Source organism: Neophocaena asiaeorientalis, unplaced genomic scaffold (assembly GCF_003031525.2).
Source record: "Neophocaena asiaeorientalis asiaeorientalis breed wild unplaced genomic scaffold, Neophocaena_asiaeorientalis_V1.1 scaffold46, whole genome shotgun sequence".
Classification (NCBI taxonomy): Eukaryota; Metazoa; Chordata; class Mammalia; order Artiodactyla; family Phocoenidae; genus Neophocaena; species Neophocaena asiaeorientalis.
Genome location: NW_020175393.1, coordinates 3,016,650 through 3,040,442, shown reverse-complemented (window position 1 = coordinate 3,040,442; position 23,793 = coordinate 3,016,650). Strand labels below are relative to the sequence as shown.

Here is a 23,793-nt window from a genome sequence, read left to right as displayed (position 1 = left end):
AGTCATCCTTGATTCCCAGATCTCTGTCTTAGGTAACAAGGTAGGTAAGTCAGACAATATGGGAAGAGAAGCAAGTTTGAAACGCTTTGGGCAAGTTACCTGACTTCTCTGAGCCTCAATTTCCACACATGTAAAATGAGAATAATAATATCCACCTCTCAGCGTTGCCATGAGAATTAAATAAACTGGGAAATTGCAAGGCACAGAATATACATTCAATAAACACTTTGGGGTGATACCAATAATAGTGCTTGCTCACGTGCTGAACACTTAATCCTCAGAACAACCCTGTAAGGTAGGTACTATACTATCCCTATTTTGCCAACATGGGAACTGAAGCACAGAGAGGTGAAGAAACTTGACCAAAGTCACCCAGTTGGAAAGTGGCAGAGTGTAAAGCCACTGCATTATACCTTACTCTTTCTGGGACATATAACTGGACTTGAGGGAAGAAGAGAGAAAATGGTAGAAGAGACAGACTATAGACCTGATGCATAATTTATCCCAAGAGCTGATTTTATTTGGAAATGTGCCTCCACAACTTGGTGGCAGTCTGGGGACAGATGGCCCCTGGCTTGCTTGTTGACTCTCTTTCCCAGCCTAGGGCATAGAGTCCTTTGGGTTAAGGTACAGGGTCAAGTTCTCAAGGATTAACATCCCTGACAGCCTCAGTGGTCTGGGGCCTGGGGCTGGTGCAAAAAGATGAACCAGGTTCCATTCTGGACTGTTTCGTGGTTGGAGGGCCTGGGCCCTTGGCACCAGGACTGTAGCTCCTTCTTCTGCAGAGGCTGGTGTCACCCACAGGCCAGCTGTGGCCAGGTCCTAGTAGGCATGAGGTTGGGGGAAAGAGGCTAGTAGGGGTTAGTTTTCTGGTGCTGGGTCCACTTTATCTTCCTGAGGGGCAGAAGCTGAGATGGGCACCTCTTCCCCACAATTGAGGGACTTCTGCTGCTCACTGCTGCTGGGTGAGGGGGTCTTGCTGCTGTGGGATCCCCAGTGAGTCAGGCGTTTTAGGGAGGAGTCACGGCGGGCAAGTTGAGGGGCCTGGAAGCCTGTGAAGGAGCTGCTGGTGGTGGGACGCTTGTCTGGCAGAAAAAAGGCAGGTATGAGGAAGGAGCAAGGTGCATGCAAAGGGGGAGAGGAGAACCCGCTGACCTGCAGTCCTGTGCTGGCTCTGTAGATCTGGGGGTATCCCTTCTACCCTCCCTTCTCCATCCCCGCTCCAGGGAAAGCTCCAGGGTCTAACCCTTCTCACCTCCAGGTTCTATTGGATGCATGAGCCGGTTCATCTGGACATTCCAGTGTTTCACGTTCGTGCTGGCCTGGCGCAACTTCCGCTGTGCAGCCTGTGCAGGCAGGACCAGGGAGGAGTGGGTCAGAGCCACCCTCCAAGACAGAGAGTCTTGACCTTTTCAGGTTCACATGCCCCTTAGGATCTGACAAAGGCTATTGATCATCTTCCCAGAAAAACTCATGTATGTTCATAAAGAGTTAAGAAATCATTAAGAACTCAACTCATAACGAGTTGGCGTCGAATTTCAGGGGACTCACAGGCCCTCAAAGGGTCAGAAATAACCATAGTTTCCACTTATTAAGCAGCTAAGATGTACTAATATCTTATTTAACTTCCAGAGCAGAAGTTAACAGCAAACAAGTTCAAAAGAGGTTAAATGCCTTGCCCAGGGACATACACGGAGCTCTGAACCACTGCATTACACCACCTTCCCAAGACCTAATGCAAAAGCCTCTGCTCCAGTGTTCACTCAGCCATTAGCAGCGGTTGTGGGGTGGGGCATCATAGAGGAACTTTCCCTTTCTTTGATACTTATTTCTATGCTTGAATTTTTTACAATGACCATGTAGGCCAACAAAGCAAAATAAAATAGTCAATATTAATAAAAACAAAACATCAAAAGTTTAAAAAAAAAGTCTTCTGTGGAGATTCAGCCTCCAAAGAGTGGAGCCAAAGTACAGGGATAGCAAAGTAGGGGCTGGAAGAGTAGGAGGAAAAATTTTTGCCCAGATTAATAACAATGATAAAAGTCGTAGCTAAGGTTTCTTCAGTGCTTACTACATACTTAATTTCATGTGTTATCTCAGTTAATCTTCATAGCAATACTATTTACCAGTCCCCTTTCTCAGATAAGGGACTTGGGACTCAGAGAGGTTAGGCAACTTGTCAGAGGTCACACAGCCAGGCAATGATGGAGCCTGAGGGATAGAGCTTGAGGGAAGGTTCCAGAGCCTGTGCGTTAACACGCTCACCCTCGTTCACCTGGCAGCCTCCAAACTGCTCCACCCCAGGCCTCACCTCCACATCTTCGTCGGCTCTCTGCCGGTTCTGTCGCACCTCCTCCAATTGCTGCTGGGCCTGCTGCAGGGAGCGGCTCTGCAGGGCCATCTCCTGCTGCAGTTCCTGCTTCTCCTGCTGTGCCCGCTCAATATAGCGCTCCTGCTCCTCCTTCAGCTGCAGCAGCTGCTTCAATTTCTCCTCCTCCTCCTCCAGCAGTCTGCCAGGCATCCACTGTGTCACCTCCAGAGCCAAGGCACCTCGCAGGTGCTCAGCAAGTGGGGCGGGGGTGGGGTCAGGAAGTCAGGGAGGGGAAGCAGAAGGGGCCCCTCAGTTCTACCTGGTCTGGGCTAGGCGCACGGCCTCCTCGTCTTGCCGAGCTTTCACCTCCAGTTGCAGGGCCTCCTGAAGCCTCTGCTGCATCTCCTCTAGCTCCTCGATGCGCTGCCGCTGCCGGGCAGCCTCCTCCTTCTTCAGCTCCATCTCAGCCTGCATGGAGGCCCTTGCCTGCTCGGGAAATGGAGCCAGGTCAATGGGGGCATGGCGGAGAGTGGCAGCAGGTATGCTGCTCCTTTCCCCAGGGCTTTGCTAGGCCAGCCCAACTACTTATCTCTGGGTGAGGGTCTGGGGAGTTCCCTCATGTCAGCGTTTCCTGATCTGATCCCCTCTGCAAGCCTGACTAATTCAGATAATGATCAGTGAACTACATGGGGCAAAGGGGCTCAAGTCATCCCCTTTTCAGCACCAGCCTTAATAGTTATCATTATACATTATAATATAACGTTTTATAATTATAATTAGGGTAGTGCTTGGAAGGGAATGACAATAATTATAATTGTTATAACAATTATAACTCAAAGTGTTTCCTTAGTTGATCCTCCTTTCCATACCTCTATAAGCCAAGTTCTATTGGCTTCAACATGTCACAGGTAACTGAGGCACAGAAAGGCTGAGTAACTTGCCTGGGATCACACGGTTCCTAAGAGGCAGAGCTGGGATTGAATCCACAGTGTCTGACTCCAGATCTAGATCTCTTAAATCCTAAATCTAATTGCCTCTACACGCTTAGTCCACCTCCACATTCATCCTGCCTTCCTCCCATCCTGCATTCCCCAAAATGGTTTCATTATAAACTCAGATCAAGTCTAGTCCAACCTAGTCCAGCCTTGGTCCAAACTCATCCCCAATCACACCGTCTTTATCAGCTCCTCTATCCAAGTCCCGCCCCCAGCCAAGGTTTCTGAGCCAGGTCCCACTCTACACCTAGCACTCAGGTCCGACCCTCCCATTTCGTAGGCTCAGGCCCCGCCCCCTTACCATCTCTCCTCTCAAGCCATCCCTCGGCCAGGTTCCTTATCCCACAGGCCCTGTTCCTGGCACAGTCCCCGTCCCATACCCATCCTTCAAGCCCACAGGCTCTGTTCCCAAAATTCCTCAAGACAAGCCCCGCCTCCACTTGCATTCCTCAATGCGTGGCTCCGCCCTCGACCAAGGCTCCGCCCCAGGCCCCGCCCCCAGTGCTCAGCTCCCAGGCCTGACCGCACCACACCCCTCAGCCCACCGCCTCCTGCGCTGTGCTGCCCCACCTGCTCAGCCTCGCGCAGCTGGCCCTCGAGCGCCTGTTGCAGCTCGCGGTGCTGGCTGCGGCGCCGCTCCTCCTCTTCCTGCAGCAGGCGCTCGGCCTGCCGCTGCGCCTCCTGCAGCAGCTCCAGCTCCTGCAGCTTCCGCTCCTTCTCCTCCTGTAGCTGCTGCAGCCGCAGCACCTCCTCCTCCTCGGCCGCCCGGCGCCGCTCCCGCTGCTCCCGCTGCTCGCGCCGCTTCTGCTTCAGGTCCTTGTGCAGCGACATCTTCCCCTCGGCCTGCAGCCGGATCGCCGTCTGGATGGCTGCGGAGGGAGCGGGAGGGGCTGGCCGGGGGCAGGGCAGCCTCGAGGTGACCCACCGCCAGAAAGGGGCCTTAGGAGTTGCCCGTGTCCAGTGCCCAGCCTCCCGCTGGGCAAAGTGCTGTCACCCCCTTTCACAGGTGAGGCGACTGAGGGCCAGCCAGGTCCAGGCCACCCAGCGAGCACTCACCAGCCGTCCATTCCTGGCGCTGGCGCGTGTCTGAGGCGCTCATCTCGTACGTGCGGGAGGCAGTCTTCACACAGAACATGCAGCGCTTCCCTTCTCGGTCGGGCAGCACCTGGGAGAGGGTGGACGGTCCCAGACAGGCTGGCTTTACTGGAGTCAGGGCCACACCTGCCCCAGGGGTGCTGCAGCTTCAGCCCCTACCGCCGCTAGCTGACCATCCTCCCCGGGCACCCCTCCCACTCTGACAGGAGCCTGCGTGGCCCGGTTTGAAGGTTAGTTATGGGGATACTTGTGTGCCCACAGCTCTGTATCCTTTGCTCTTTGAAGGTGGGACTGTTCTCTTGGTATCTCTCCGTGGGGCCTAGCACAGAGGGATCACTCAGTGTTTATGCAGATCACGCTGGAACATCTCCCATGACAGGGTCCTCACTATCGAGACCGTTCATTTCCACAAAGCCCTGCCTGTTGAGAAAGTTCTCCATTCATTCATTCCACAGATATTTTGTAGTGTCTACTGAGTGCCACTCATTGCTCTGGGCATTTGGGATACTGAGATGTGCCTAACAGACCAAATCCCTGCCTTCCCTAAGCTTACATTCTAGTGGAAAATAATAGCTACCACCTACTGAGCTTCATGTGTTCTAGAGTCTGTACCAGGCATGGATTATTAGCTCCACTTTACAGAGAAAGAAACTGAGGCTCTAAGAGGTCCAGGAACTTGCCCAATTCACACTGCCTATTAGTGGTGGAGCTGGATTTCTGCCTAGATCTGTGCTGTTTCCACAATGACAGCTGTTTCCCTATGTGACAAAAATGGATAGAGCCTAGGATGACTATAATAATAACATTTTTTAAGGTAAAATAAAAAGTGTTGGTGATACATTGGAACTTTCATACACTGCTGGTAAGAATGGAAGATGGTGCAGCCACTGTAGAAAAGTCTGGCTGTTCCTCAAAAATTAAACATAGAATTAATGTATGGTTCAACAACTCTACTCCTAGGTATGTACCCTGAGAAAAAATAAATATATCCACCCAGAAACTTGTACCTGGATGTTCATAATAGCATTATTCACAATAGCAAAAAGATGGAAACAACCCAATATCCATCAAAGAATGGATAAACAAAATGTGGTACATCCTTACAATGGAATATTATTCAGCCATAAAAAGGAATGAAGTCCTGATTCATGCCACAACATGCTTGAGAACATTATGCTAAGTGAAAGAAGCCAGACATAAAAGGACAAATATTATATGATTTCACTTATATGAGGCACCTAGAACAGGCAAATTCATGGAGATAGAAAGCAGAATAGAGGTTACCAGGGGCTGGAGGGAAGGGCGGATGAGTTATTGCTTAATGGGTACAGAGTTTCTGTTTGGGATGATAAAAAAGTTTTGGAAATAGATAATTGGGATGGTTACATGTGAATGTACTTAATGCTACTGAATTGTAACACAAAATGGTTAAAATGGCAAATTTCATGTTATGTATATTTTTTCACTACAGTTTTTAAAATTGTTGTTTTAAGCCTCTAAAATAATGGACAGAGTCAAGGGAGGAAAAGGGATGGGAAGGGAGAAAGAATAGGGAGGTATAGAGTTGCCAAAGGGAATGGAATTTGGGTGAAGGAGAAAGAACTTCAGAGGAATTTTAGAAAGTTTTGCTGGGTAGAGTGAGACATAAGCCATCTCCTCTGAAATCTTTAGCAAAGTCCACATTATTCACCAATGACTTTAGTATTTGATTTGCAGTTTGGTTTTTCTAAAAAAAGTGCTGACGTATGGAATCTAAAAAAAACAAAACAAATGAACAAACATAACAAAACATAAACAGAGTTATAGATACAGAGAACAAACAGGTGTGTTTGCCAGAGGGTAGGGGGTGTAGTGAGAGGAAGGAAGAAGTTGAGGAAGATTAAGAGGTACAAATTTCCAGTTGCAAAATAAGTGAGTCATGGGTGTAAAATGAATAGTGTGGGAAATATAGTCAATAACTATGATTACATAGTTATCTTTGTATGGTGACCTATCATAACTAGACCTATTGTGGAGGTCAGTTTGAAATATATAGAAATACCGAACCATTATGTTGTGTAACAGGAACTAACACAGTATTGTAGGTCAATTATACTTCAAAAACAAACAAACAAATCCATAGAGAAAGAGATCAGATTTGTGGTTACCAGAGGTGGGGAGGGAGGTTGTTGCGGGGATAGAGGGAAGGTAATTGGATGAAGGTCATCAAAAGGTACAAACTTCCAGGGCTTCCCTGGTGGCACAGTGGTTAAGAATCCGCCTGCCAATGCAGGGGACACGGGTTTGAGCCCTGGTCCAGGAAGATCCCACATGCTGTGGAGCAACTAAGCCCATGCGCCACAACTACTGAGCCTGCGCTCTAGAGCCTGTGAGCCACAACTACTGAGCCTGTGTGCCACAAGTACTGAAGTCCACACGCCCTAGAGCCTGTGCTCCACAACAAGAGAAGCCACTGCAATGAGAAGCCCGTGCACCACAACGAAGAGTAGCCCCCTCTTGCCGCAACTAGAGAAAGCCTGCGTGCAGCAATGAAGACCCAACGCAGCCAAAAAATAAATAAAATAAATTTTAAAAAAGAAAAAAAGGTACAAACTTCCAGATATAAGATATAAGTACTAGGGATGTAACGTACAACATGATAAATTAACACTGCTGTATGTTATATAGGAAAGTTGCTGAGAGAATAAATCCTAAGAGTTCTCATCACAAGATAATAATTTTTTTCTATTTAATTTTGTATCTATATGAGATGAGGGATGTTCACTAAACTTATGTGCTTATCACTTTATGATGTATGTAAGTCAAATCATTATGCTGTACACCTTAAGCTTATACAGTGCTGTATGTCAATTATAGCTCAATAAAACTGGAAGAAAAAATAAAGTGTGTTACTTTTCTAAAAGAAAAAAAACATTGCTGCCATGGCTGAGAATAGCCTTGAGGTACCCAGGTGTGCAACTGACACTTGAACAATGCAGGGGTTAGGGGTACCAAACCTCTGCCCAGTCAAAAATCCACATATAACTTTAAAGTCAGCCCTCAGTATCCTGGTTCCACATGTGCGAATTCAACCAACTGCTGATGGTGCTGGCTGTACTCCTGAATGTATTTATTGAAAAAAATTCACATATAAGTTCCAACTTGCGTTGTTCAAGGGTCAGCTGTATTTGGGTTGCACTCATCTAAGCGGGAATTTGTCACTGTGGCTTTTCCCATTTACCCTCCTCCTGACCCCCTTGCCTTCACACTGCACTGGAGCCCCTGAGCCTTGAGATGTGCTTTACCCCCCTCAGCTGTCCCCCTCACCTCCACGCAGCACTGCGCATCCAGCAGGATTGTACCCCTTTTCTCCTTGCACTCTTCACTCCCGAAATAGCAGAGGCAGCTGGGCTGCAGCTGGAACCAACGTTCTGCCCAGTTCCTCCTCAGGTGCCCTCGCTTCCACAGGTAGCCCTGCCAGCCAGAGCAAAGTCAGAGGCATCACTGCCCACCCCCCCACCTTCACCCTCCTCGGGGTCCTCCCCTAGTTCCCAGCCTGGCCTGACCTGCTTCAGGACGTCTTGGATGAGTTCCTGGTAGACCTCATGGATGGCCATGCTGAGGGTGTCTCGCCCCACGCCTCGCAGACAGCGGCCTGAGTTGAAGAGCTCCAGGAACTGCCAGACGCTGAGCCCGCTGGTGCTCTGGGCTGCCTGGGCCTCCTGGGCCAGCAGCTCCTCCAGCTCACCCAAGCCCACCTCCAAGCTCATACTGCTGAGCACCTTCTTCAGCAGGTATTCCACCTGGAGCGGGGGAGGGAAGGCTTGGTGGCTGCAGCAGGCTGTGGTGCTGGTGCCAACAACAGGGGGCGCTCCCACCAGGCGCCCGGGGCCTGGGCAGAAGTGACCAGGGACAGGACAGTGGGGTAGGGTCAGAGGACAAAACAACTAAACGCTGGAGGACACCTGAGTAGAGATTTAGGAGGGGATCCTGGAGCCCCAACTTCAATTCAGGCATCCCCTCCTCAAGCTCCAGTCCCACTCCTTCCTGCCTTGAATTAAGGGCAGGATGAGGTGGGAGCTGAGGGGGCCAGGGGCCAGGCCGAGAGAGCAAGTCATAGAAAATGTCAACAGGGGAACAAGGGCCCTCTCATCCAATATCCTCACTTTGCAGATGACAAAACAGGCTCAAAGGGGAAGGGGGCCTTCCCTGGTGGTGCAGTGGTTGAGAGTCTGCTTGCCAATGCAAGGGGACACGGGTTCGAGCCCTGGTCTGGGAGGATCCCACATGCCGCAGAGCAACTAGGCCCGTGAGCCACAACTACTTAGCCTGCGTGTCTGGAGCCTGTGCTCTGCAACAAGAGAGGCCGCGATAGTGAGAGGCCCGCGCACTGCGATGAAGAGTGGCCCCCGCTCGCCGCAACTGGAGAAAGCCCTTGCGCAGAAACGAAGACCCAACACAGCCAAAAATAAAAAATAAAATAAATAAATAAAAAATGATAATAAAAAATAAAGGAATTCCTTTCAAAAAAGAAAAGGTGGGGGGGGGAGTGACTTGTTCTGAATCATACAGCAAGTTGGTAGCAGCCAGAACTCAATTCAGATCCACATCCCATGAGTCCTTATTCCAAGCCCCAAGCCCCAACCTTAGGGATCCTTCCCCTATGGGAGGGCAAGGGGATTGGAGGTGGAGTAAGCAGAGCAGGGACAGGAAACCTGTTACAGAGGAACAGGAAGTGGTGGTTGGGGTACCTCCTGCTGCAGTTTGTTCACACTGCATGTTGATCACAGTAGCAAGCAGCTTTCTGACCTCTGAGAGGCCACCTCGTCCTGACTGGCAGGAGTCTGACAAAGATGCCCAGCCAGCCAGGTGTCTGTATAGATAGACACATGTCCCTCGACTGCCCCAGCAGCTCCTTGGGAAACTCTCTCCAGGACTTTCACTCTGGGGGCTACTGGGTCTCTGCTGGGAGTGGGGCGGGACACCCCTCACTCTTCCCACAAACAGAGGCAAGGGCACGAATCTGAGCGCAGTTAGATGTGCCAGGACTTCTTGTAAATACGGTGGATCTCTCCCGCACGTACCCTACTCTAAAGACCTAAATTCGCCCTGGTATCTTCGCAACCACCAAAAGGGCTAAAGGGTCAGGAGAAGGCTGAATGGACAGGGGAGAGAGGAGGGGGAGTAGAGGGAGGGTGCAGTGTGACTGGAAAAGGAGGGGCATCTGCCCTGGCTTCACCCATGAGTTAAGGAGGTAGAGGCTAGATTCTAGGCCTTTACTCCCAGGATGCCTTCTCTGGGGCCCTGAGGTGAGTCTGCCCTGACTCTCCCCTATATTGTAGAAGATAGGAAGAGAAAATCTGAAACCAGGAGCAGACTTGGTTGCACACTTGGAGTAACTGGAGAGATGTCCCAGGAAGGTCTCTATTCCCCTAATAGTAGCATCCTTCTCAGATTGCCACAGTGCCTAAAATCCTGTCATTTGATTTTAAATGTTCTCATTTTTAAATGCCCAGTAATGTATCAGGCATTCACACCTCTGTGTAAAAAGAATTTGCAGATCATTTTCCTACTGTGAGGGCTAGCAGAGCCTTGAAGGAAGTGTAGTTTTTGACCTCCTGGGAGAAGGCATAATTGTTCTGATATGGACACTTCTAAGCATCTGGAGACAGATGGGTGTGAACAGGTCCCAGGGTGGGGAGATAAAGAAGAAAGGGGATGTGGGAAAGTACGGAGGCAATTTGGCCTCCTTCATGGTTCTGCTAAGGTCTGTCCCCAAGTGATAAAGTCCCTGGGGCTTACCTCATCAGGAACCATGATCAGAGGGTACTTGTCCTCAGACAGGAAGTTGAAGAGGCACCAGAGGCGGAAGGCATCCTGATTGGAGAGCATGCTGTTCCCGTTGCTATCCACCTGATAGTTCTTCTTGGCCGTGAGGGTCCAGCACAGCTCATCAAAGTGCTCCTTAACGAAAGCCCCCTCCTCCACCTGCCACCAGGCCGGCAAGTCAGATGAGAAGGCTGCCCCGTCCCTGCTCTACCACCCAACTAGGCTCCAGCTGGCTTCTTAGGGTCATCTATTCCCCTGCTCCCCACACTGCCATGTTGGGGCTCTAACTTGAGGAGTCCCTGAGCTGATGATCAGGTAACTAGCTGACCAACCAGCCTGACCCCAGCCCCCAGCCCTGCTACTGCCACCACTCCCTCACAACCACTGCCCCCAAGTCCCCTGCACACAGAGAAACTCAGGTCCCTCAGCCCAGGGAGAAAGAAGGGGAAGCCCCGGAGGGAGTGGACAGTCAAGGAGAACCTGAGAAGACAGTGACAGGTGGGAGAAGCAGGGGGGACAGCACTTGGGGGAAACTGGAGAGCCTTTTGTAGAAGTTACAGCTGGAAGCTAGGCAGGGATGGGGTGGAAGGTCGTGGGAAAGGTGGAGGCTAGGATAGAGAGGAGGAAGCTTGAGAGTGAGTTAAGGGGAGCCAGGAGGGCGCAAGTGGCTGGGAGGTGAAGGATGGAGATGGGAGAGCAGGGGTGGACAGAGGGGACAGAAATGGGGTTCATAGGGAGAGGAGTTGGGGTGGCAATGTATTAGGGTGCTGGTCAGGTTGAGAAGTGGGGAGAGGTTAGAGGGGCCCCACCTTGTCCAGAATGTACTTGTTGAGGTAGGGCATGTACCCCTGGCTGGACACAGGGCCATCGTCATCATCTCGGAAGTGCTCCTCCAGGGCCACAGGGTCGTGAGGGATGTGCAGGACGGTGTACAGGTTGTGGGACAGCACCTGAGACAGAGGGCAGTTTGCCTTCCTGAACCCCAACCAAAACTGGGCCAAAGGGCGGCTCCCACCTCCTCACTTGTCCCCACCCCCATTCTGGCTGAGTCTTCTGCATACATTATTCAATTCAATCATAACTAAAGCTTCTGTATATATAGACACAATGGAATATTATTCAGTCATTAAAAAAAGGAATGAAATCTTGCCATTTGCGACAACACGGATGGACCTTGAGGGCATTATGCTAAGTGAAATAAGTCTGATAGAGAAAGACAAATACCATACGATCTCACTTATATGTAGAATTTTTTAAAAAGGGAAAAAAAGGTGTTCACAGATACAGAGAACAGACTGTTGCAAGAGGTGTGGAGCGGGGAGGTGAAATGTGTGAAGGTGCTCAAAAGGTACAAACTTCGGGTAAGTCATGAGGGGACTTCCCTGGTGGTCCAGTGGTTAAGACTCTGAGCTCCCAATGAAGGGGGCACGGGTTCGATCCCTGGTCAGGGAACTAGATCCCGTATGCCGCAACTAAAAGAGCCCGCATGCCGCAACTAAAGATCCTGCATGCCACAACGAAAATCCCGCGTGCAGCAACTAAGACCCGGCGCAGCTAAATAAATGAATACAATAAATAAACATTGAAAAAAAAGCCCTGGGGAGATATAATATATAGCATGGTAACTATAACTAACAATATTGTATTGCATCTTTGAAAGTAGCTAAGAGAGTAGGTCTTAAAAATTCTCATCACAAGAAAAAAAATTTTGTATAACCATGTATGGTGACAGATGTTAACTAGACTCACTGTGGTGATCATTTCTATATATATATATATGATCATTACGTTGTAAACCTGAAATTAAAATGTACATTATACCTCAATAAAATCCAAAAAACTAAAACTTGTACACTTGCTATGCACCAAGCACTGCGCTCAGCACTTTACATATACTTCACTTAACCCACATAACAAGTGTTTATATCCTCATCTCACACATGAAAAAAAACCCTAGGCTCTGAGACATTAAGTAACTCACCCAAGGGCACAGGGCTGGCAGAGCTGGGATTCAAACCAAGGCGGCCATGCTCTTTGCCCCTTCGTCAGGCAGGTATGTGCCCTTTCTGCAGACAAGGACACCGAGGCTCAACCGACTCAGTAACTTGCCCAAGGACCCACACTGAGCAAGAGCCTAGGATCCAAATCCGGCTCTGCAGATCCCAAGGCTCAAGGGCAGAAGCCTGACATCTACCATCAAAGACTCAGGCTGCTGTGTGCCTAGAGTCCAGTGTGTCTGCTCCAGGAAGGGCATGTGCCGTTCCAGTCACTGCCCTTCTAAAGATGGAAGGGAGCTGGAGAGGGAGCAAAGAAGGGCCACGAAAAATGGTCTGTGGGATGTGGAGGACAAGGCTAAAAGGGATGGCGGCCATGACAGTACAGAGGGGAAATGGGTTGGTTAACAAACCCATGAAATTAGAACAAAGATGTTGAAGCTTGAACAAGGAGATCAGGAAAAAAATAAAATTGTCTTGGGGTAATTCTGTTATAGCACTTATCACAGACAGCGTGAATGATTAAAAATTGTCACCTAGTATGTGCCAGCCACTGTATGAGGTGCTTTCTATACCCCACATCTAATCTCTGCAACCATGATATACAGACGTTATTATCTCTGTTTTTCAGATGAAGATGCTGAGGCTTGGACAGGTTAAGAGTAAGTGGCAGAGTTGAGGTTGCAACTGGTTGTTCCCGGCTCTGAATGCTGCCTCCCCATTAAAATATTGACCCTGGGGCTTCCCTGATAGAGCAGTGGTTAAGAATCCACCTGCCAATGCAGGGGACACGGGTTCGCGCCCTGGTCCAGGAAGATCCCACATGCCGTGGAGCAACTAAGCCCATGAGCCACAACTACTGAGCCTGTGCTCTAGAGCCCACGAGCCATAACTACTGAAGCTTGCACACCTAGAGCCCGTGCTCCACAACAAGAGAAGCCACCGCAATGCAATGCCCGCACACTGCAACAAAGAGCAGCCCCTGCTCGCCACAACTACAGAAAGCCCACGTGCAGCAATGAAGACCCAATGCAGCCAAAAATAAATAAATAAATTTATAACCAAAAAAATATATATATATTGACCCTGAGCCTCATTCCCCAACTATATAGTGAACTCTGGAGGCCAGGTCTATGTTCATCTTTATGTCTCACAGCACCTATGATCTCTTCTGCACACCAAAGGCAGTCAATAAATGCCGTATTTAAGGGCTGCTTCCACCACCAGCAGTCCACCTTGGAATCAGCTCCTCTGAGGCAGAAGTTGGCAACATCCTAGAGATGGCGTGTATACCAAGTCTTCATTTCTTTATTTTCTTTTGTGAGAGGAGGGGTAGAAGGGTTTGAGACTTCTTCCCAATGTTCTCCTGGGCCTCAGGTTCAACTCAGCAAAGTGGGAAGTTGGGGGGGCCCAGCAAGGGGATTGGTGTATCTCTTTTCCCTCCTTTCCCTCTGGACAGCCATCTCTGATCCCCACCCCAACGCTCATTCCCATGATCTTCAAATTATCTCATGTGCCATCTTTGGTTTTGCCTACTCTTGTTCTAAAGGACATCTGAAGTTTCTTCCTGATGAACTCTGCCCCCCTCCCTTATTTTGGTAATGGAGCCTTGATTTTCCTTTGAGAAGTAACTCTCCCCCATTTTCAATATCTGTGGTATTGGCCATTTGCACCCCTACCCTACCTGGCTGCAGAGGTGGGCACATTGGAGTCGTGGTGTTTGGTTCAAGGATGCACATGACCAAATCTAGGCCAATGAGAATCATCCCTGGGATTTTTGCTTCCTCTAGTGGAGAAGAGGTGTACTCTTTCCCATGGGTATACATGGAAAGAGTTAAGCTGTTAGAAGATAGATGTAGCTGACATTTTTGTCCCTGTGTGGGAAGTACCTGCTTAAGAATAAAGCTATCAGTGAAAAAAAGCAGAGTCAAGGTATAAAGAGTCATCATTTGAGGACCTAGATCCAGCCATGCCTGAAGCCAATACTATGCTTGGAGTTTTGTTGGTTATGTGAGCCAATATATAACATCTCCTTTAAGTTATTTTGAGTTTGGTTTCTACCACCTATATGCAGAGAATACATGATTAATACATCTGTGGTCATAGGATACCAATCCACACTCTAAGAGGTGCCATCACTCCATGCTTAGCACTTAAAATCCAGGGTAACCAACACAAGATACCCACTTCTGAAGAGATAGGTGTTATTCTAAGAGTTTCACATATTTCTACCTGTTGCCTCCTGGCCTCTTTTCAAATTACCTATGTCTTTATCTTTCTTCAAGCCTCCTAAAGCACCTCTTTGAGGAAGCTTCCTGCGTAGCCCAGTCAAATGGCTACACTCCAGTGAAGCGTGCGGGGGGATATGGAAGGCCAGGAACCTTCACTTTCTAGTTATGAGGCCTTGGATAAACTCCTTCACCCCCTGAGCCTCAGTATCATTGTCAGTAAAACAGGGGATAATACCCACCACGTATAGGGGCCATGAGGATGGAGTGAGATATATATAGAGAGAGAGTGAGAGAGTTAGCTCTGCACAGAACAAATATAAGTTCCCTTCTCATATAGAAAGTGCAATTTTTTACCTAACAAATTAGCAAAGATGCAAAAGACTGATACTATCAAGTATTGAGGAGATTGTGGAGAAACGGGAACTCAAATGCCCCACTGTTGAGATGTGAATTGGTAGTCTTTCTGGAGGGCAAGACTGTATCAAAAATAAAATTGGGCATGACCCCAGCAATTTTAATCATCTAACCTATAGATGCTCAAGAGAACAGTTACCTGTACAAGAATGCTCACTGAAGCATAGTTTAGAATAAAAGGCATTGGGAACTTCCCTGGCAGTCCAGTGGTTGGAGCTCTAAGCTTCCACTGTGGGGGGCACAGGCTGATTCCTGGTCCCGGAACTAAGATCTCGAAAGCCACGGCATGGTGAAAGGAAGGAAGGAAGGAAGGAAGGGAGGGAGGAAGGGAGGGAGGAAGGGAGGGAGGGCAGAAAAGAAGAAAGGAAGAGAGAAAGAAATGAAGGAAAGAAGGAAAGAAGAAAGGAAGGAAGGTAGGAAGGAGGGAAGGGAGGAAGAAAGGAAGAAAGGAAGAGAGAAAGAAAGGAAGGAAGGTAGGAAGGAAGAAAGAAAGGAAGGAAGAAAGAAAGAAATAAAGAAAGAAAGAAAAAAGAAAGAAAGAAATGGAGAATAAATGAGGCACTGGAGACAGCCCAAGGCTCCTTCAAGAGGCGACAGGTGGGCTTCCCTGGTGGCACAGTGGTTGAGAGTCCGCCTGCTGATGCAGGGGACACGGGTTCGTGCCCCGGTCCGGGAAGATCTCACATGCCGCGGAGCGGCTAGGCCCGTGAGCCATGGCCACTGAGCCTGTGCGTCCGGAGCCTGTGCTCCGCAACGGGAGAGGCCACAACAGTGAGAGGCCCGCGTACCGCAAAAAAAAAAAAAAAAAGAGGGGACAGGTACACCAAGTCATGGACCTGTGTGTGGTTGAAAATTTAACTTCTGCCACATGTGTACTTATGGGCAGGTGATTTAACTTCTCCAAGACCTTAGTCTCCTCCTCTTTGAGGAAAAAAAGGCACCTGCTCCACAGGGTGTTTTAGAATGAAGAGCTTAGCACAGCACCGGGTACATAGTGCAATAATAGAAATTGCTTAATAAAAGTTGTGAGCTATTTTTATTATTATATTTGTATGAACAGACATGGAAAGATATGCATACTATACTGGCAGGTGGAAAAAAGCAAGCTGTAGAATGAAATATTTGTAAAATAATATGTGTGCACAGATTATGCTGAACCATATTAAACTGCTATTTTAGTAGGTCAAAACAATCAAACATCAGCAATTTCATATAGTTCAGCCTAATAAGTTTATTTGTACACAGAAAAAATTTAGAAGACTCAGCAAACTGTTAACAGCTATCACCCTACCGCTCTTCCCCAGCGAGGGGAGGCAATTTCACGTTCTTTAACACTAGTTTTGTCTTTCAATTTTTTTAACCAGTAAAACATGTTTTACTTTTCTAGTAAATTTCAACTTCTTTAAAATGATATTCTTCGGAACCAGGAGCATATACTGTTTTCATGACAACATTTTTAAACTATAGAGATTAAAAGACAAAGGGTGCCATTAACCATGGTTATTAATGTACCCTGCTATTAAGTTGCTCTGTAATAATGTTCTTTTGCTGTTCCCTGTTGGTGTGAGCATTTCTGAGTGTTCTACATTCCTTTGAGGGCAGCAAAGACTCTAATCTCAACCCTGACTCCAGACCTCAACACAATGTCCTCCACATTGTGTTAATCAATGTTTTTGACTAACACCTCAAGTCTAACTTAAATGCTGCAGTGGTTTCCCAAGGTTCTCAGAGTAAAATCTCAGAGTCTTTCCAGAGATTTTACTCTGTACCTTCTCTGACCTCATCCCTCTTGCTCACTTCTCTCCAGCCCCTATGGCCCCTTTGCATTCCTCAAACACACCAGGCACATTCTTGCCTAAGGGCCTTGGCCCTTGATATTCCTTCAACCAGAAACATTCTTCTCCCAGGTCATGGCTCACACCCTCTCCTCCTTCTGATCTTTACTTAGGTGTCACCTTCTCAGGGAGGGCTTCTCTGACCACCTTACTTAAATCTGTAATCCTATCCCCTCTACCCCCCACAGTAAGGATAGGGATATCTTCTGCTTTATTTTCCTCCATGTCATGTATCACGCACTTTTACTTATTTTATCATCTGTGTTCTCTGACTAGAACGTTAGCAACACAAGCGTGCGTTTTTTTGTCTGTTTTATTCACTGCTGTATCACTGGACCTGGCATATAATGGCTACTCAGTAGATATCTACTGAATGAACCTAAGTGCTTCAAGGGGAGAAGCAGGAAAAATACAAAAGTCAGACGGACGTGGACTGAATCTCTCTGAGCACATGAACCTCGCTGGGGTTGAGTTTTCACATTTCTAAAAATGGAGTTCAAGGAGATGATGTACAAATTCCCTCCCACCCCAGGATAGAACCTGCCACCCAGCAGCACACAGTTATCTGAGCTGTTCCTCTCTTTGGTTCATTGGCCCACGCTCTCCTCTAAGACCTTCCTCACCTGGACATTTTGCCAGGGGAATCTGAGGAGACCAGGGCAGAGAGGCTCCGACCCTGTTAGCCATTGGGTGTCAGGACAAAGAGGAATTAAAGGCTCCAGACACTCAGGGCTCAGGGCCTCTCCCCAGAGAGCTCAGCCGACCTCAGACTGCCAGGCTTCCTGTGCCTGGGTGCGGGTAAGGGCCGGGGGTGGGGAGAGAGTGTGACCAGAGGAAGGTCATGCCGGAAAGGAAATGGCAGGAGTGGAGGCTGGCTTGCGGAACTCACCTGCCGATTTCAATCAATCCTTAGCCCTGGAGGCAGGGCTCTCATTCTCCTCCTTTTACAGAGGAGGAAACCAAGGCTTAGAGAGGTGGAGTGTCCTCTTGCTCAAAGACTGATTCTAAAGCCCTAGCTAGCTAGATCTCTGCTACATTGGCTCAGGTTAAGCATCAGAATCACCTGGGGAGCTGGTTGAAACTGAAATCTGCTGGGGCCCGCCCAGACCTACTGACTCAGAGTTTCCGGGGTGGGGTCCAGGTGTCTGTAGTTTTCACAAGCTGCCATTTGGGCTCCCCCAGAGAGGATTCTCTGTCTTCCCCACCCACCCAAGCAGCCCCTGACCTCTGGGTTGGCAGCCATTGACCTTTGAGAGGCTTCATTTATTCACCGTTTCCTCTGGAGGCATGTTGGGGGTGTGGTTCTCCCCTGGGGGCTTGGGAGTTTCCTAAAAGCTCCAGTGCAGCAATGCGATGGGCGCCAGGCCCATGGTCCTGCAGTTCGCAGACTTCAGGAGTTGACGCAGATACAGAGGGTTTGGGAATCCATAAAAGAACCCTTCCTTCCTTCCTTTTTCTTTCTTTCTTTCTTTTCTCTTTCTCTTTCTCTCTCTCTCTCTCTCGTTTAGATGGCCTATAGTCTTTAAACGTATCTAGGTGCTAAGTGATTCTTTTAAAATACATAGATCCTTTTTAAGAGTCACTGAATGTATTTTTCTCAACCAGTGGGGTACTAAAGCAAAACTATCATGAGGGAGTAGCACCAGGAATTTTAAAAGATGGGAATCTCTGGATTAGCTGTGTGCCTGCTGAGAGCAAGAAGGGGCTTGGAGGGGTTGGCTGTCAGCATCAAAGGAAAGACAGAGGCTCAGAAAAGGGAGAGGAGAAGCTGCATCAAGGATCAATTTCACCTATTTGAGGTACTTTGTTAAAATTTATTTTCGGAGGCTAGCCAGAGAGCTTGGTGATCCCCAGTTCAGCCCTCAGGCTTTACAGATAAGAAACCAGAGGTTCAGAGATGGGCAGTGACTTGCCTAAGGTCACCCTACTGGGGTGCAATGTAGGCCTCAGCTTATATGGCTCTGAGTCAAGTGCTCTGCACATCATTGAATCACCCTCCCCTTCCTCCACACTCTAGACTGAGGAGACCAACAGCAGGCAGGGGTCAGGGCAAAGCTGAAGACCCCACTCATCAGATTCTGGGACTGGAGTTGTTATTAACTTCTCCTCTACCGAGAAGGTTGTTGTCCCTCTCCAGAGGAGACACAGCCCGAAGCTCAGAGGCTCTTGGTGGGCAAGAGGCCCTCCCTGGGCCCCAGGACTGCCCCAAGTGCCAATGAGAGGCTCTGGGAGACCTGACAGAGCCAAGTAGGGAAGGCCCTAGTTCACCCTCCCTGCCTTCCCCCTCCTCCTGTCTGTCAAGGGGAAGTGATAAGCCTCCTAGGATCCCCACTGAGACACACTACTCCAACCACGCACCCAATCCCAGGCCCCTCACCCCAGCCCTGGCAGTCAGGGAGTGAGGACGCCAAATTCTTAGCTGATCATCCATGAAGCCTAAAGCCAAAGCTGCTCCCAGAGGGAAGATGGTATGGCCGTTAGGAAACCCATCATTCCCAAGGCTCCCCTCCCTGCAGCCCACTGTCAGGATGGGAACTCACTCCTAAAGCTCTTTAAAGAGGGAGATGCTGAGGACCCTGCCAAAGCTCACAGTCCTGAGAAACTTTGTGTTCAACCTAACTCCGTTTTCGGCAGAAGTGCCATTCTTACTGATATATTTTTATTTTTCTCAACCCACCTGGACAAAGGCTATTGTACTTTCTATAAGAATTCAGAGAAGGGGCTTCCCTGGTGGCGCAGTGGTTGAAAGTCCGCCTGCTGATGCAGGGGACGTGGGTTCGTGCCCCGGTCCAGGAAGATCCCACATGCCGCGGAGCGGCTGGGCCCGTGAGCCATGGCCGCTGAGCCTGTGTGTCCGGAGCCTGTGCTCCACAACGGGAGAGGCCACAACAATGAGAGGCCCGCGTAAAAAAAAAAAAGAAAGAAAGAAAGAATTCAGAGAAGAAAACTCATCTCATCTCTCCCCCAAGCCCTCTCTTCTTCAGAGAAAACAATCCTGACTCCTTGGGGTACTTCTCAGAGCACTTGCTGTTCCTCTTCCTTCTGGCCTCATCACGGCTTTGCCCAGGACAGCCGGTGGCAGCCTTTCTACCAACACATCAGGGGAGAAGTGGTGACTGTTGCAGACAGACACAGCCCGCTCTGGGCTGGTGCGGGTCTCCTGCCTCTTCCCAACTGAGGACGCCAAGGCCAGAGACAGTTTTAGCAAGGACAGGCTAACCCCAAGATCTCTTCCCTTCTCACCAAGTCTTCCAGTGGAAGGAGTGTGCCCTGCCCTGCGGGTCTGTGTCTCATCTGCTTCTTCCTCTGCCTTCTGGCCACTTCTCTATGGCTCTTTTGCCTTTCCTGCATCCCCACCCCCAACACTATCACTACTTCCTCCCATTCCAGTATCTAGCACTATGGGCTTGAGGGAGAATTGCCTTCCTTATCTTCCTCTCCTATGACATGGGCCCTACCATTTCTGCCCCACCGGCCGCCGGGCCTGAGGCTCCCACTGCTAGCTCAGATTCCCAGAGTGGACAAGTTTTCTGTCGAGTGGGCTGAAATCTACCATTGATCCTGTGCGACCACAGAGGCTGCTGGCAGTGGGCTCAATGTGAGCTGCGATGCGGTACAAAGACAGCAGATGGTTCAAGTATGCAAGCTCCCCAGGCGATCTTCCTTGCAAATACTCAACCTGTGGGGGTGGGGAACAGGCATCCACCCAGTTAGAGGCCAAGACAGAGGCTCAAACTAAGAAGGCTTACGGTCTGATTGGCCCAGGAATCGGAGAGCCATGGAGTGCTGTATCTTCCATGTATGAGAGGCTTAGAGAGTCTGGAGGTGTCATAGGGCCACAGGTAATGGAGTGGTAGAAAATGGAACCTTGGAGACAACAAACCATGGAGGTTGGGATTGTTCCTGAAAGATGTTAAAGGGGCAGAGTGGGAGGTAGATGTAGGACATGGAGTTTCCACAAGGATAGATTTTGGATGATCTGCTTTTCCTCTATCTATACTGAAGACCTCACTAGATTACATAACCTGCAATAAGACAATTTAAGTAGAACATAAGGAAGAACCTGTCTGTTGGGAGATTCTCTCAGATGATCAAAAGTGGTAGTGGACTCTCCTTCCTGGGGGAGCCAAGAATCACTTACTGGATGCTCACAAGTGTGGCTAAGGGGTCGATTATGGGACCAGTTTGGGACATCCAATTTCATCGTGTCCAAGTTCAAAAGTAGGGGGATGGAATAGGGGTGGGGTACAATGCCTAACCTGTCCCATCCGTCTCTCCCAGGTTTCCAGGCACCTCCTAGCTCGATCAATTAGAATGGAGGTTTCCTTGAGACTGCACTCCTCCTCTGTGGGGGGTGGGTGGCAGGGGAGATGCCAGTATACTATGGCCTAGCCTTACGCCAGGCACGTAGCTGGTGCTCAGTAAATATTTGTAGAGTGAATGAATGAACCCCTAAGGCAGATCCCAGAGGGCTGACGCCCACCCTGCTCCTGACTCCCCGCGTTCCCTGGCTCCAATGGCCTAGGGCCTTGTTTCTTCCCCACTAACTAGGGTGAAGGCAGCACTAATGCGGGGCTACAGGAAAGAAGGAGATAAACTTTTCGGCCCCCCAGGAATTATCTAGGACCAAGCATGAATTTCAGGGCAATCACTGATGGGGCTCTTCCTGGGCTCAGATTCCACCCCTTCCTTACTCGAGTTCTCAAGGTCTAAGGTAAGTTTCTCAACCTGGCCTGTACGGTGTGAGGGGGGTGGTGAGCCAGACAGCAGTATAATGGGGTCTTCAGTCCTTGCCCCTTCCCACCTCTGTCCCACCTGGGAGGCAAGGTCCAGGGGAGCTGCTCTCCTGCGAAGGATGACTGAGCTGGCCTGGTTTGGGACTGCAAGAGGCTCTTGAACCCTCTCTCTCAGCTCCGAGAGGAAGTGACTGACAAGCACTAGCTAACTGTCTCTCTTCAAAGCCAGGAGGAAGCGGCAAGAAGGAGTAGGGTGTGTGCCCGAGCTTGACTCTGGGGAGACGTGTGCTCATCACACAGAGTCTGGGATGTAGCTTGGCCTGTGGCCCTCAGAACCCCATGATGGCACCTCTACTCTCCCGAGAGTTGGGGGCCAGGGCTCTGGGCGATGCCCCTGCACACACCTCACTGGGGCCTCTGGACAGGGGGCAGCAGCATCCACTAGGCCATGTTGCCCCAGTTCCCCGGCACGGGCCCTCCCACCCCTCCTGGGTCCATGGCTAGCTGGGTGCCCCAGGAGGAACACAGGGTTCAAGTCTAGCTTCAGGCAGCAGGGGCTGATGAGACGTGTCTGCCGGCCTCCCCTGCGCCCCGGGTGCCCCTCACCTTGAGCTGGGACTTGGAGACCTTGCCGCTCTTCTCCACATCCAGCGCGGTGAAAGCGTACCAGACGGACTTAAGCAGCTCCTTGCGCAGGGCCATGGCTGAGGCGCCCGCCCGGCCCAGGGGCAGCTCTGACACCAAGATCCGGTTTCAGGAAATGCAAACGGCTGCAGAGACCGCAGAAGGGCCGTGGTGCAGAGCAACAGCTCCACCTGCCTGCTCTCGCGGGCTCCCCACACTGGCAGGACCCAGCCTGTTGCTCTTGCAGTGCTCCGCGGCACCACTCCCTGCATGGGAACTGGGGTCCAAGCCCTGGGGAGCTAGAGCTCCAACTCTGATCAGCCTGTTCCCTGGGTGTGAGGCCCTTTAGAGGCCTCCTCAGCCCCAGAGCCTCCTGGGGCCTTCTGGGCTCCCAGAGGCAGCTTGATGAGGGAAAAGCAAGCCCATCCCGACTTTGGAGTCAGATAAAAGGGGGCAGGTCCTGTACCAATTCCACACTTACCAGGTAGGAGGCTTTGGATAAATAACTTAACCTCCTTGAGCAGTTTCTCATTGGTAAAGCAAGAGAAATACTCACCTCATAGATTGTAAAGAGGTCTGAGAATGTATGTAAAGCACAGAGTAGGCAGTGGATAAAGCATTTCTTTTAGGACCATCTAACATTACTGTGGTGGTAGGGCTCCTCCCAGGTGGAAGAAAACAAAAGGCAACAATACAAACTTGGACGAGGAGCTGGGCCAGGGCACCTCTCCAGGTCAGGAGGACTTGGCACAGGATCGGCTGCCTCCCCATCCCCTAGGCTTTTGTTCTAAAAGGCACCCCGAGCATTGCCCACTCTGGGGCCCCACTGGCCCTGACCTAGAGATTCTGAAGCTCACGGGGGTGAGGCTCATGGTGGGGTCCAGCTTCAGGGGTGCCTGGGAGCAGGAGGCTGGCGATTCAGGGCCTTCCACATCAGTGCTTCCGTTTCTTTAGATCCAATACCTGTGAGGGCTGGGGCATATTCCTGCCACGAACAGTGGCCCTGGATGTTGACGGAGACTGCTCAGGCAATCGAGACACCCCTCCCTGGGGGCATGTCCCAGCTCCCCCTGCTTCCAAGGAGCTGGTGGCCCAAGAGTAAAAGAGCTTGCTAGGCATCCTAGGAGAAGATGTCTGCACTGGGGGAGAGGGTGGGGCACATCCATGACAATGGAGAGAGGAAAAGCGGCACCTGCAATCCCTGCAATGCTCCCATGCAGGAGGGGTCAAACCCAAGAGCTCTTTCCATCAAGTCCCTTTCCCTGCATCCCTTCCTTCCCACCAGGGCTGGTCTGGTCCTACCATGTACTTTTCAGTGGGGTCTGACTGTGGCTTTGGAATTCCATGGCCCCAGACACCTAGGTGGGTACCCCCAGAGCTGGGTACCAAAGCTAGGACTTCAGCACCAGGCAGCAGAGGCATCAGAGACCCTGGGTACCTTGGCAAAGGCACCCACCCCCCTCATGGGGCTTTGCCCACTTGGAGCAGTGGACTGTGTGCTGTGTGTGGAGGGGCTCTGATGACATAACACAAGGTAAGGTAGAGAAAACAGAGTTCCTCCAGCCCACCCATCTTGAGGCCTGAGACCCAACTGGAGCCTGGAAGCAGTGCTCACACTGGTCTTGCTTGGCTACCGGGAGCCTACTTGCTCAGCTGTGGGCAGGAAGCCACCGGCAGCTCCTCAGGGCTTCTCTCATACCAGGGCTTCCTTCCCCCTGTGCCTCTGGGAGGGCAGGCCCACCAGTCGGGC

The 23,793-nt window shown here is 50.1% G+C and overlaps 1 protein-coding gene across 2 annotated transcripts; it reads right to left on the bottom strand.

Annotated features, from left to right (window-relative positions):
* Positions 1-498: 498 nt before the first annotated feature.
* Positions 499-23,780, bottom strand: DEF6 (DEF6 guanine nucleotide exchange factor). Of its 2 annotated transcripts, XM_024766011.1 has the most exons (12): positions 22,026-23,780; positions 20,237-20,362; positions 11,019-11,159; positions 10,183-10,368; positions 7,947-8,183; positions 7,708-7,854; positions 4,363-4,471; positions 3,877-4,175; positions 2,631-2,797; positions 2,312-2,510; positions 1,256-1,346; positions 499-1,085 (listed from the first exon to the last, which is right to left on the bottom strand). In XM_024766011.1, the coding sequence occupies exons 1-12, from the start codon at positions 22,119-22,121 to the stop codon at positions 862-864; spliced, it is 2,022 nt and encodes a 673-aa protein (XP_024621779.1). In that variant the 5' UTR covers positions 22,122-23,780; the 3' UTR covers positions 499-861. The 2 variants fall into 2 exon arrangements, with proteins under 2 accessions (XP_024621779.1, XP_024621780.1); XM_024766012.1 differs by lacking the exon at positions 20,237-20,362.
* Positions 23,781-23,793: the final 13 nt, after the last annotated feature.

Bases quoted from the DNA above. Each gene is read 5' to 3' on its own strand.
- DEF6 (XM_024766011.1), bottom strand. From the start codon at position 22,121: ATGGCCCTGCGCAAGGAGCTGCTTAAGTCCGTCTGGTACGCTTTCACC. The intron at 10,369-11,018 runs GTGGGGCCCCTC...GCCTGGTGGCAG, and splicing joins ACAAGTACATTCTGGACAAG to GTGGAGGAGGGGGCTTTCGT. The intron at 8,184-10,182 runs GTAAGCCCCAGG...CCCCCGCTCCAG, and splicing joins TGATCATGGTTCCTGATGAG to GTGGAATACCTGCTGAAGAA.